General features: G+C 40.9%; 1 protein-coding gene across 3 annotated transcripts in view; it reads right to left on the reverse strand.

Annotated features, from left to right (window-relative positions):
* The window catches only part of LOC126293408 (calcium-binding mitochondrial carrier protein Aralar1), a 693372-nt gene that overhangs the window by 80659 nt on the left and 597903 nt on the right, over window positions 1–14810 (reverse strand). For all 3 annotated transcript variants that reach the window (XM_049986624.1, XM_049986628.1, XM_049986625.1), the window contains 2 exons: window positions 8187–8333; window positions 1815–1956 (listed from right to left, as the gene is read on the reverse strand). In XM_049986624.1, the coding sequence (XP_049842581.1) occupies window positions 1815–1956; window positions 8187–8333 (289 nt within the window). The remainder of the gene's footprint in view (window positions 1–1814; window positions 1957–8186; window positions 8334–14810) is intronic.

The following is a 14810-nucleotide window of genomic DNA, read 5'->3' on the forward strand; positions in this document are numbered from 1 at the left end:
CTACTGTTCTGGGGTTTCTGATGTCCATCCTATTCACATATGATGCTGGCTGTATGAGGGGTGATATCGCACCCTTCACAACACCCACCTGTGGGCTATGGAGAATCCCTGTTGTACGATGGGAGTGAAGCTGGCTCAGTCTGGATGTGTGCATCATTGATGATTGATGACTGCATCATGGGACCAGCCATTCTTCCACAACGCCTGTACTTTTTGTGGGTGATCATACCTCCCCTGCTGGAAGACATGCCTTTGGTGACATTAATGGTAATGTGACTACTAAGTGATGGTACTCAAGCTCACTTCCACATTCCCATGTGGAGGCAACTAGAGAACATCTAACCCTGCTGACAGATAAGACATGGTAATCCAGTTGCGAGAGTGCACGGTGAGCAGTCACACTGAGGGATTAATGAAAGGATTGACAGATAATTTCTCTTTCTTTCAACTTTTACATTTCATACATCTGGAACTGTGTCTCCGTGTTAGAACTATGGCTGAGCCTGGGTTGGTGCAGCACTGGACGCTGCCAGAGATGCAGCTACCCCACACAGTTCACGTAGGCTTTCACAGCAAGTGCTGGTGACCATAGGGTGATTTTATGTCAGTATAGCTAACCAAGGGACATGCAAGTGCCCCTTGGCTAGCCAATAAAAGGGCCATAAATGGTCGCCTGGGGTCACAGAGCTAACTGGCGAGAGTGCTTCAGTACCACTGGGTCAGTCTCTTGCCTGTCAGCCCCCAATTCTTGAGCAATGTCTATGCAGTGTCGCTTTTGGTTGAAGTTCAACAATTTTGGAACAAACTTTGTGGCTACACATTTCGTGGCCAAAATATTTGAAAAATGCTGGGCATGAGCCAAAGGATATGCTGACATCATCAGAAACCCCCCTGATGGTGACTTAGCAATTTTACACATCCAGTTTCTTTTCTTCTTACAGATCCTCATCAATAACTGATGTGCTAGTGCATCCAGAGTAGTCGTCATCTTCAACATCATCTCAACCTTCTTTGAAATGTTTATACTACCTGTAAACTTTTGCCTTACTCGTGGTACAGTTGCCAAAAGCTGCAGTCAACATCTCGAATGTGGTGTTGCATTTTATTCCATTTTTCAAGCAAAATTCATTGGAAATTCTTTGTGCCATGTTTTTCAAAAGTAAAAATTTTCCATGCAGTCAAAAATATGTATAATGTTTTTGACTGCAAGCAAAATTAAACTAAATATTCAAAACAGCTGAAAGTGCAGACAGACATCAGGAGGGAGGGAGGGAGGGAGGGAGGGAGGGAGGGAGGGAGGGAGAGAGGGAGGGAGAGAGAGAGAGAGAGAGAGAGAGAGAGAGTGTGTGTGTGTGTGTGTGTGTGTGTGTGTGTGTGTGTGTGTGTGTGTGTGTGTGTGTGGTGTGTGTGTGTCTAAGGTTGTTCAGCCAGCTGATACTGCACAGAATTTAGATCAATTTATTGCATTTGAAAGACAGGTCTCTTTTTCTATGAAATGCTTAAAAATGTACTTACATCAATGATATTTTTTTTATCTACTGAAATGAAAATGCGTTTTCACAAACAAAATTTTCTTCATCACAGTGTGTGTGATATTCTCATTACTTTCTGATCGCACCTTATACAAGATCAACCAGAAGTGGTACTGGGGAATTTGTTTCGCAAAAAGCAAAACTGCATGCCCAATATAAAAGTAATGTGTGAATTCATAATGACATAAATGTAGGCATACACATTTCAAATTACTGTTGAAGTTCTGAGTAGCAATTGGTCTATTAGGTACAACTACAGTTGCGAAAACAGCAGCTCCGTACCTTTTGTTACCTCCACATTGCGATGTCCACCTGTCGCATTGAGATATATGCGCTTGATAAGTTCCATATTGTTTAACAGAGAATTGAAGGCCATGAAGAACGGGAAGCTAACTCGGTGACCACCACTGCCACCACCTGCAGCCTAAAAACAGAGCAAAACAACAATCACTAACACTTTCTTCAAAATCTAGATAATGCTGCTATTAACACTTTGAAGTCTGGGAGGCTAAGGTTGCTCAGCCAGCTGATACTGCACAGAATTTAGATCAATTTATTGCATTTGAAAGACAGGTCTCTTTCTATGAAATGCTTAAAAAATGTAGACTTACATCAATGCATTTTTTTTATCTATTGAAATGAAAATGTGTTTTCACAAACAAAATTTTCTTCATCTTCATTTCCCTAACAGAGATAAGATTAGAATTTGTTGGTACTAAACATACAAAAAGTTTGAAAATATGGTTTTCTTCATTGGAAATTGTTTAGTTATATTTGCTTTAGTGTGAGAAATTTTGAAGCTTTCTGGAAAACAAAGCTCTATATCACAGTTTTCACAGTAGTATCTGGTATCTCTCTTTGCCACTTTGCCAGAAATTTCCTGGCTTCTTTCTGCACAGACCACACATCATCTCCTCTGGGGTCATTTTGATTTTCCTGAAGCTGGAATCAATTTACGAAAGCGTCTTTCACGGAGTCTATTCACAGGTGAATTGTTTTGGATGGAAGCTGATTCAACAAGGCTACCTTCCTCCACCAAAGCCTCTGAAAATTCGTTAATGAAATGAACAATATATTTGTTAGCAGGTCTCCACATTTTATGTAAAACATACGAATTTGCAAGCACCTTCATGGGAAAGGAGGGGGGGGGGTGTTAATCTTTCTTCCACCACTTTATTTGTTTGGGTAGTAGTCCATTAGCTGGTCACTGTTGTCCCCAACAGGCCTGTTTTTATTGTAATCCAAACTAGAATCAGCTTTCATCTTCCCAATAAATCCTAGCTTTGTTCTGACATTGACACTTTACACTGACATTTTATGTTTTATTATCAAAATAAGTACATCTCTAATGACCTCTAGTGACCTTCCATTTCACAAACAGCAAATGGACTCGTCTATAAAACGAGTTCTTTTTTTCCATTCTCCAGGCCACTAGATCTGTAACTACAGTTTTCTATTTTTTCATTATGTACTCACTGCCTTAGTTTTGTTTTTCCATTAATGATTGAGCAGATCAGGGCCAATGTGGCCTTTATTATAGAAACTGTCACAGAGTCAGTTACCAAATGCAAAATGATGTTATTAGCATTTGCCTGACTACCAGAATATTTTTCACATTTCGAAAGGTATCCAATTCCACTTTTATGTAACAAAAAAAAATTATGATGTAAATATGTATGTATGGATGATATGTGTGTGTGTGTGTGTGTGTGTGTGTGTGTGTGTGTGTGTGTGTGTGTGTGTGTGTGTGTGTGTGTGTGTGCGCGCGCGCGCATGAGTATATACCTATCCTTTTTTCCCCCTAAGGTAAGTCTTTCCGGGATTGGAATGACTCCTTACCCTCTCCCTTAAAACCCACATCCTTTTATCTTTCCTTTTCCTTCCCTCTTTCCTGACAAAGCAACCGCTGGTTGCGAAAGCTCGTAATTTTGTGTGTATTTTATTGTGCCTGTCTACCGGCGCTTTCCCACTTGGTAAGTCGTGAATTCTTTGTTTTTAATATATAAAAAAAATTTATGCCGTATTTGGTAGGCTTATTTTTCATCTAGACCTTGAAATCCACTCTGCCACGAAAAGGCAAATTCCTTCGTCTATAGTGTGATTTTCTGCTCATTTGTACGTTCTCTCAATTTGTGTAATGAATATACTGAAGATGTTCTCACCTCGTGAGTGGGATCATGCCCACCTTAATTATTAAAAATATAGGTAGTATTATCTGCGAGACTTAACATTCACAGGATTGACAGAAAACATTCGCTTGGTGAACTTTCCTGCAAAGAAGATTTGCAGTCTGGAATCTGTGGACCTATAGTTGGTCAATTTCAGGTTTATAGCTAGGTATTATGTAAAGCCACACCAAAAAAGTTAAACAGTTTACCAAGTTTCACAGTACCCCACTTATGCCAAACTGATTACCACTTGAGGTTTGCTGTTGTATTTAGCTTGTTAATAATTATTATGTAATAGCAATTTGTCTCTCATTTTACCATCTTCAGCACTTTTCATGAAAAAAGTAGGGAAAAACAATAAAACAGAGAAAAGTTCTGGTCAGTCTGACTGTGAATTCTGCACAATGCTTCAAGAACTTGAAGCTGTGGAGCAGTAGTGTCATCATCTGTCCACCCATCAGTTGAAAGAGGCACACTGATAGATTGGGACAGGGGGATTTCTGATACAGTATCAATATAATCAGTTTAATCTTGAGGGCTCGCAACACTTCATCATCAGATATGCCTTCTCCTTAGCATAAATCATAAAAATTAGCATTCTGGTGTGCAACAGATGATACATGCACCTACAGAAAAAATTCAACAAAACAAGTAATTTACCATCACAGCTTACAAAACTAGAACCTTGTTTATCACATTCTGAATCACTATTACTAAAACCAAAACACTCATCATCACGTAAGGTCACTTTAAAGACAAATACAATGTGTTAAGTCAACAACACAGACAATATTCGAGATCCGATGCTCCACGTGTGACTTTGTAAAGTGCTGAACGTGGCAATGAGATGAATCTAACCGCCGCAAAGTAAGTAACATTCCTTTCCCACCAACGCGAGTGTCAGGTGCTACTAACTATTTTTTTTCCATGGTAATAAAGGCAACATAGAATAGCCTTATACAGATGACAAGTGTAAAAACAAACATTAACAGAGCTGGGAAATGTCCGACATACGTCCTACATAACTAGTCTTTTTTAGAGTAAACCTATATGACGTAGAGCCATATTGGTCACCACTACAATATTAAAATTAGTGAAATTAGCAGACATCGATGGGCCGCCCAGTACCAACATTGTAAGAGTGTAATTCTCGTAGAGCCAGTGAACACATACATAAATAAAACTGGACTGTTAGGCCTTTATTTTTTTGCGAGAAATGAGATGACACAAAGTAGCACAAACTTGTACAAACACAATAGACTACCTGTAAAACAAATGGGCACTGAACACATTATACATGTAATGGATATAATAGGTTTACAGATGTGGATGTTTTACCAAGTCGCGTGAACTAATCTCGACGCTTCCTTCCTGCACAATACTGCATACTTCAAAAACTGGAAAATCATTCTACATGTGCTTTATTTCTATCATCCCACCCTGCTCCTAATTCAGCAACAATCTCTTATATGAAAGACTTTTGTAATTGGTGAAAATTCCTTTCAATAGTTATGAAAGGATACATCACTATTCACTGTCAAGATGACAATTTAAGTTCCAGACAGCAACAACAAAGAGACTGTTACACATTAAGCTTTCACACACACACACACACACACACACACACACACACACACACACACACACACACACAAAAAGCAAGGACACGTCACGCACACATGACTGCTATCTCCTGCCATCTCTTATACACATTGTGTATAACCTGTCTCTCCCTATAGCTTACCGCTATCCTTCTCAGGATTTCGAACATCTTGCATCACTTTACATTGTCAAATGCTGTTTCAAGGTCGACAAAACCTATGAACCTGTCTCGATTTTTCTTTAGTCTTGCTTCCGTTATCATCCGCAACATTACAATTGCCTCTCTGCTGCCTTCACCTTTCATGAAGTCAAACTGATCCAACCTAACACATCCTCAATTTTCTTTTTCATTCTTCTGTATATTATTCTTGTAAGCAACTTGGATGCATGAGCTGTTACTGATAGTGTGCTACTTCTCTCACTTGTCAGTTCTTGCAGTCTTCAGAATTGTGTGGACGATATTTTTTCAAAATTCAGGCGGTATATCGCCAGACTCATACATTCTACACACCATCGTGAATAGTCATTTTGTTGCCACTTCCCCCCAATGATTTTAGATATTCTGATGGGAAGTTATCTGTCCCTTCAGCCTTATTTGATCTTAAGTTAAATGTTATTTTACATTATAATTCTAATGCTGGATCCCCTACCTCTTTTAAATCCATTACTGTTTCTTCTTCTATCATATCAAACATATATACCCCCTCATAGAGGCCTCCTATGCCCTCCTTACACCTACCCACTCTCTCCTCTGCATTTAACAGTGGAATTCCCATTGCACTCTTAATATTATTGCCCTTGGTTTTAATTTAACTGAAGATAATTTTGACTTTCCTATATGCTGAGTCAGCCCTTCTGACAATCATTTCTTTTCCAATTTCTTCATATTTTTCATGCAGCCATTTCATCTTTCCTTACCTGCACTTCCTTTTTATCTCGTTCTTCAGAGACTTATTTCTGTATTCCGAAATTTTCCTGAACATTTTTGTACTACTCCTTTTATCAATCAACCGAAGTATTTCTTCTGTTACCCAAGGTTTTTTCGCAGTTACCTTCTATGTACCTACCTATGTTTTTCTTTCCAACTTCTGTGATTGCCATTTTTAGAGATGTCCCATATCTCTTCAACTGTACTGCCTACTGAGCTATTCCTCATTGGCATATACACAGCCTTTGAGAACTTAAAGCGCACCTTGTCATTCTTTAGTACTTCCATATCCCACTTCTTTGCTTACTGATTCTTCCTTACTAGTCTCTTAAAACTTCTACCTACTCTTCATCACTACTGAATTGTGATCTGAGTCTTTATCTACTTCTGTGTAAGCCTTGCAATCCAGTATCTGGTTTCAGAATCTCTGCCTTACCATGGTATAATCTAACAAACCTTCCTGTACCACCCAGCCTTCTCCAAGTGTACCACCACCTCTTGTGATTCTTCAACAGAGTATTCGCTATTACTAGCTGAAATTTGTTACAGAACTCAACCTTTCTCCTCTTTAATTCCTTGTACCAAGCCAATATTCTACTGTAACCTTTCCTTCTACTCCTTCCCCTACAACAGCATTCCAGTCTCCCATGACTATTAGAAAATTATCTCCCTTTACATACTGTGTTACCCTTTCAAAATCCTCATACACTTTCTCTACCTCTTGATCTTCAGTTTGCAACGTCGGCATGTATACCTTAACTATTGCTGTCGGTGTTGGTTTGCTGTCGAATTTGATAAGAACAGCTCTACCACTTAACTGTTCAAAATAACACACTCTCTGCCTTACCTTCCTATTCATAATGAATCCTACTCCTGTTATACCAATATCTGCTGCTGTTGATATTACGCTATACTCATCCGACCAGAAATCCTCATCTTATTTCCATTTCACTTCACTGACCCCTACTGCATTTAGAGCCAGCCTTTGCATTTCCATTTTCAGATTTTCTTGCTTGCCTACCACATTCAACACCCTTTCATTGAGTCTTCAATCTTTTTCTCATGGGCACCGCTCCCTTGGCAGTCCCCTCTCAGAGATCCGAATGGGGGACTATTCCAGAATATTTTGCCAATGGAGAGATCATTATGACACTTTTTCAGTTACAGGCCACATGTCCTGCAGATACACATTATGTATCTTTAACATAGTGGTTTCCATAGGCTTCTGCATCCTCATAGTGTTGATCATTGCTGATTTTTCCCCTTTTAGGGGCAGTTTCCCACTCCAAGGACAAGAGAGTGACCTGAACCTGTGTCTGCTCCTCTGCCCTCTCTGAAAGGGCCATTGGCAGAATGAGGATAACTTTTTATGGTGGAAATCTTTGGGTGCCAATGCTGATTATTATTCAAAATTTAAGCTGTGGCAGATTTTGACCCTGGGAGAGATGGTGTTTTGGTTACAAATCGAAGACACTACCCCTAGACCACGGGTGTACAGTCTACTGCCCCCAAAACCTCTACTGAACAGTTTCCACCCCCTCTGCTCTATAACCTCCTTCCAATTCATGTCCCTTCACCCTCATTGTGTGCTGCTTTCTGCTAACACACCCATCAGTCTCTTCTCCATGTTTTTTGATGTTCCAACTGAGATCTTCCATTGTTCCAAATTCCTCTCACCTTTACTATGCACTTTAGGAGTCACAATCCCAATATATCACAACAATCTTCCCCCCCCCCCCCCCCCCCCCCACACACACACACCAAAACTGTTCTATATCTCTCTAGTTCAAAGAGTTCACAAATGATTCAAGAGAGATACTATGATAAGTAAACAGAGTATTATAAATAAATTGTATCTAAAATTTTCAATTAGAAGCATTACACAGTATTTTTGGAAGCATGGTAGCAACATGGGAAAATCATCATGGTACCTTGAGAAAACAAAAGCTTACTTACTGCAACAAGATTTGCCCGAACTTCTCTAGTTAATAAATGGCTTTTAATGTTGATCATTATATCCTGGAAATCAAGCGCAGAGATAAATCCAGTTCCATTCTTGTCATATCGACGGAATGCTTCTACTGCATACTCTTCATGAAAGTCCTGACAAACAAATCAAACAACAAGTGTTATAACACAACATTTAAATTTAGAAAGATGTAGGAAGAGGTGAGAAACAGTTTGCATGAAAAATTTTGTCAATGCTGGACACCACTGACAGTTAATTCACAATGTGCCATAAACGTATACGGATATGGTAATGGGTAATACCGGTGGAATAAAAATAATTCAAGGAAGTGGATTAGACTTAAAAAAGACTTAAAAAATGACAGAGACAATGAAAAAGCTTCACAAAAGCTGTTAATTTGTAATGCAGACCATTGTTGGAAGGTACCGCTGTGAGGTATGATGGAAATCCACGACCCTCTGTACACAGCTAATTTTAAGTTACTGAACTGCAGATGACAATGTGATGCGTTTTGAATTTAAATTGGCATCCTAACCTAACCACAACCTCAAAATGTGCAATGTACCCAAGAAAATGGCAGGCATCTATCTGCACCATAACTAAAATTACGATCTCTTTGCTAACAGCAACTAAAGATAATCTCTATGAGCAAACTCAAGACAAAAAAACTTTAGTTTCAGCGCTAAAAGCAAACTGTAATTTCTCGCTGACATTCACTGGTTACCTGAAACTAACCTCACAATGGATACACGAGCTACTGTGTTACCAATCAGTGAGCAGTCCTCGTTAGCACTTGGTTGCAAAATGTAGGCAAAACAGGCAGATTTCGAGTGATATAAGTGGTAGGAGAAAAAATTAAAGCAAATAAAAATGTCAATATGATAATGAAAAAGACACAGGAAAGCATCAGAAATAAAAAAAATACATTTAAGACAATTAAATGAATAAAAACAATAATTGGTCTTTTGATCAGATTTGGCAACAAAAATATTCCAATGCATTTAACGAGATTTGAACCTACAACCTTCGACATGTGAAGTTTAGTCGACAACCCCTGTGCTACTAGAGTACACTGTTAAACAGCCATATATTTATGACTCTGGTGACCAAGCTGCAACGATGAATTGAGCCTTGAAAACTTTGGCTGCACACAGTGGTGCGTGAAGCATATCTTAACGTAAGCTGATTATAATAACTGTATATGTGACACTGAACCACATCTTAAGCAAAAGGATCCAGTAATGTTTGCCGAGTGTTGTGTATGAAACAAGTGTATTTGTGTGATGAAATACAAAATAAAAGGTTGACACCTAGGATGCGGGATGAAACACATCAAGAAAGAAAGAGAGGAAGATGGTGAAGGCACTAAAACTGAAAAGAGAGGAATATGGCGAAGGAACTAAAACTGATGTCAACAATTGACAGCATAACGAAAGGTATCAATTACAAACACAAGGATAACTTACAACAAGAGCAATAGGAATTGAGATAAGAAAAAGATTTCTATTTGAAATTCTTTATTTGCAGTGTATTTACACAATGCTCAGAAAATCTAATATTAAGAAAAAAACAGTAGATATATTTGAACAACCAAATTTATCTGTGGAGAAGGAATGATTCAGAATTTGAACACTAAGTCTCCTTAAACACAATTCCTGACAGAAAAAGTGAAGCACCCAAATACAAGGCTGGCTATCAAAGGAAAACAGCCACCAGATCATTAGTACTGTTCATGTTTAGTGGTTGCTACCAGGTCCGATAGGGTGTATAAGGGGCTTGAACAGTGACAGACAATGGTGATTACTGTGAAGGACATGGAGATGCCATTTACTTGTGTCGTAAAGCATTGGCAGCACCTGACAGAGTTTGAAAGTGGACTCTTTGAGGCTCTACTTTTGGCCAACTGGCCAAAACATACCACTTGCATGAGACAGTGGTCCGAAGTTTGACTGCATATGTACATGAGGGCAGGTACACTCGTCATCAAGGTCCCAGTTGACCACGTCTGACCACCAAGCACACTGTAATCCATTCACATCCGCAACTGCCATTAGAAAACAGTAACAGACATCGTACAACATTTAAAGCCATATCACACTATTTATCAGAGACTAACAGCAGCCAAAATAATCACAGTTCTGCACTACCCCAGACAAGCACTGTTGGTGTGAATGGCACAGACTTGCTCACATGACATATCCTTCCAATGTTTTGAAGAAACAAATTTGTGTTTGGAACTTCCTGGCAGATTAAAACTGTGTGCCGGACCGAGACTCGAACTCGGGACCTTTGCCTTTCGTGGGCAAGTGCTCTACCGACTGACCTACCCAAGCATGACTCACACCCTGTCCTCACAGGCAAAGGTCCTGAGTTTGAGTCTCGGTCCGGCACACAGTTTTAATCTGCCAAGAAGTTTCACATCAGCGCACACTCTGCCGTAGAGTGAAAATTTCATTCTAAATTGGTGTTTATTACTCCTGATGTCATGAAGTGGGAAGCTATCAAGTATGACTTCAAATCATTGCTGGTAGTGTTATGAGGAACTCTGACACCACAACAATATGTCACCGACATCCAGTGTTCTCACGTGTTACCCCTCAGTATTGTGGTACCATTTTTCAACAGAACAATACTACTCTACACATGTTTCTCTGTAAACAGTGTGCATAATGTTAAGAAACACCCATGGCCAAGATCCCCAGATTGATCCCCAAGAGTAGACGTGTGGGATCAAGTTGGATGTCAACACTGTTCCAGTGCCAGTACATCAAGGATCAGTTACAATAGCTGTGGGCCAGCTTGCCTCAGGAGAGGCTACATCGGCCATATGACACCCTTCCCAACCAAATCAATGCACGCATCCAGGTCAGAGGGACTGCAATGTCATACTACCCAGTTCTCTGTAAATTTATTTGATTTTGTAATCAGTGAAATAAATCACATACTGTCTCAACCCAAGAAATAGTTTCATTTCATTTCTCCCCTCCACCTCCCCTTCTGAGAGCTTCACTTTTCTTTTTCTTTCTTTGTCAGGCACGGTATATCAGATATAGGAAAACAAACTTTCGCATACATTGAGAGTAGCAGATGTGAAAGATGCTTCAGGCACTCAAATGAGAACCCCGGAGGGAAGGCAACATTCTTTTTGAGGAACACTATTGCAAAAATTTAGAGAACTGGCATATGAAGCTGACTGCAGAATGATTCTACTGCTATGAACATATATTTCGGTTAAGGATCATGAAGATAAGATATGAGAAATTAGAGGTCATACAGAGGCATATAGCCAGTCGTTTTTCCCTTGTCCTGATTGCAAGCAGAACAGGAAAGGAAATTACTAGTAGGAGGGGCATTTGGCTTGTGAGTTACATAAGCAGATGCAGCTGTACATATGAAAAAATGTGAAGGAAGGGAAATCCTACTACATAGCAAAGGAAATAGCGAGAACAAGCTCCAGCTGAAACCTGTCCTTTGACAGATCTATATTGATGGTGAGGACAATGTAATAAAGAAAATGTGGAACGCCAACAACCTAAGTTGACTGGTGGTGGTGGTGGTGGTGCAAAAACAAACACACACAACAGTACAAAAATAGTTTTGGCTTTCTTGTTACTAATATCTCTCTCTCTCTCTCTCTCTCTCTCTCTCTCTCTCTCTCTCTCTCTCTCTCTCACACACACACACACACACACACACACACACACACACACACACAGAGGTGTGTGCATTTTATTTGTGACTGCAGCACAGTCATGGGTGGGTGTTTTTGAGTGTCCATGCAATTGTTTGTGTATGTTTACACAACAGAGAGTGCGATAACAAGAAAATTCTGTGTTGTTTAACACATTTTTAATTAACAATCAGCTGGACGTTAGTTGTTGCTATTCCTCTTTGGAATTTCAATTGCTGTACCACATACATAGTTAATACAAGACCAATTTAATATCTTTTCGCGTATTTCTTTAAATAAAACTATTAAATAATACTTTTACTGAGCATAGGTTCTCATCTGAAAAAAAAAACATGTGTTTTTATACTTTATTCTTAAACTGTCTATTCAAAAATATGCCAATAATTTTAGCCTACAGTTATGTAAAAATGTAACACCAAAAAATACTTCTGACTTTTTGAGTTACACTCCTGGAAATGGAAAAAAGGAACACATTGAAACCGGTGTGTCAGACCCACCATACTTGCTCCGGACACTGCGAGAGGGCTGTAAAGGCAATGATCACACGCACGACACAGCGGACACACCAGGAACCGCGATGTTGGCCGTCGAATGGCGCTAGCTGCGCAGTATTTGTGAACCGCCGCCGTCAGTGTCAGCCAGTTTGCCGTGGCATACGGAGCTCCATCACAGTCTTTAACACTGGTAGCATGCCGCGACAGCGTGGACGTGAACCGTATGTGCAGTTGACGGACTTTGAGCGAGGGCGTATAGTGGGCATGCGGGAGGCTGGGTGGACGTACCGCCGAATTGCTCAACACGTGGGGCGTGACGTCTCCACAGTACATCGATGTTGTCGCCAGTGGTCGGCGGAAGGTGCACGTGCCCGTCGACCTGGGACCGGACCGCAGCGACGCACGGATGCACGCCAAGACCGTAGGATCCTACGCAGTGCCGTAGGGGACCGCACCGCCACTTCCCAGCAAATTAGGGACACTGTTGCTCCTGGGGTATCGGCGAGGACCATTCGCAACCGTCTCCATGAAGTTGGGCTGCAGTCCCGCACACCGTTAGGCAGTCTTCCGCTCACGCCCCAACATCGTGCAGCCCGCCTCCAGTGGTGTCGTGACAGGCGTGAATGGAGGGACGAATGGAGACGTGTCGTCTTCAGCGATGAGAGTCGCTTCTGCCTTGGTGCCAATGATGGTCATATGCGTGTTTGGCACCGTGCAGGTGAGCGCCACAATCAGGACTGCATACGACCGAGGCACACAGGGCCAACACACGGCATCATGGTGTGGGGAGCGATATCCTACACTGGCCGTACACCTCTGGTGATCGTCGAGGGAACACTGAATAGTGCACGGTACATCCAAACCGTCATCGAACCCATCGTTCTACCATTCCTAGACCGGCAAGGGAACTTGCTGTTCCAACAGGACAATGCACGTCCGCATGTATCCCGTGCCACCCAACGTGCTCTAGAAGGTGTAAGTCAACTACCCTGGCCAGCAAGATCTCCGGATCTGTCCCCCATTGAGCATGTTTGGGACTGAATGAAGAGTCGGCTCACGCGGTCTGCACGTCCAGCACGAACGCTGGTCCAACTGAGTCGCCAGGTGGAAATGGCATGGCAAGCCGTTCCACAGGACTACATCCAGCATCTCTACGATCGTCTCCATGGGAGAATAGCAGCCTGCATTGCTGCGAAAGGTGGATACACACTGTAGTAGTGCTGACATTGTGCATGCTCTGTTGCCTGTGTCTATGTGCCTGTGGTTCTGTCAGTGTGATCATGTGATGTATCTGACCCCAGGAATGTGTCAATAAAGTTTCCCCTTCCTGGGGGAATGAATTCACGGTGTTCTTATTTCAATTTCCAGGAGTGTATTTTCTTTCAGGAAGGACGTGAGAGGACTGCAAAACATGGTCAGATAAATAATGTGCCTGCTTTGTCTTTGTGATCACTCAGTACTGCCACGTAATAAGGACAAAATCAGTATTTAATAGAAAACTCACATTCATCTGACCTTCATACCAGTTCTATTCTTGGTAAGAGCTTAATATAAAGCATGACACAGAAAGTATTCCCTTTAAATGTATTTTTAAAGATCGGGCGTGCTCTTCACTTTCTCACTGCAAATGAAAAGTCATCAACCACCACATTGCTACTAACCATCCGGTGATTTTTCTCCAACATATGGATCCTGTTCAAGTCCTAAATAAGAAGATAAGTACAAAAGTAGGGCCATTTGGTAGAACACAGCTTTGTAATTCTCTCATGCGATTAAATTACTTTTAAGCCAGGACACCAGTGTGCAAGACTACCAAGATTCCAAAAGGACTAAACAAAATTCAGTTATTAAATAGAATTATTAGTTTATTTTTCATGACAAAATTATTATAGCATCAATAATTGTTTACTTTATAACTGGGTCCACGGACATCAAATACTGGTTGAATAAAGACATGTTTCTGCCGAGGACGTAGTGTTATGTAATACTTTTAATCTCATGGTAGTTATCAAGCATTTGCTTGTGTCGTCGTTGTTGTCGTCTTCAGTCCTGAGACTGGTTTGATGCAGCTCTCCATGTTACTCTATCCTGTGCAAGCTTCTTCATCTCCCAGTACCTACTGCAACCTACATCCTTCTGAATCTGCTTAGTGTATTCATCTCTTGGTCTCCCTCTACGATTTTTACCCTCCACGCTGCCCTCCAATGCTAAATTTGTGATCCCTTGATGCCTCAAAACATGTCCTACCAACCGATCCCTTCTTCTAGTCAAGTTGTGCCACAAACTTCTCTTCTCCGCAATCCTATTCAATACCTCCTCAGTAGTTACGTGATCTATCCACCTTATCTTCAGCATTCTTCTGTAGCACCACATTTCAAAAGCTTCTATTCTCTTCTTGTCCAAACTAGTTATCGCCCATGTTTCAC

The sequence above is a fragment of the Schistocerca gregaria genome, chromosome 10 (genome assembly GCF_023897955.1).
Source record: "Schistocerca gregaria isolate iqSchGreg1 chromosome 10, iqSchGreg1.2, whole genome shotgun sequence".
NCBI lineage: Eukaryota > Metazoa > Arthropoda > Insecta > Orthoptera > Acrididae > Schistocerca > Schistocerca gregaria.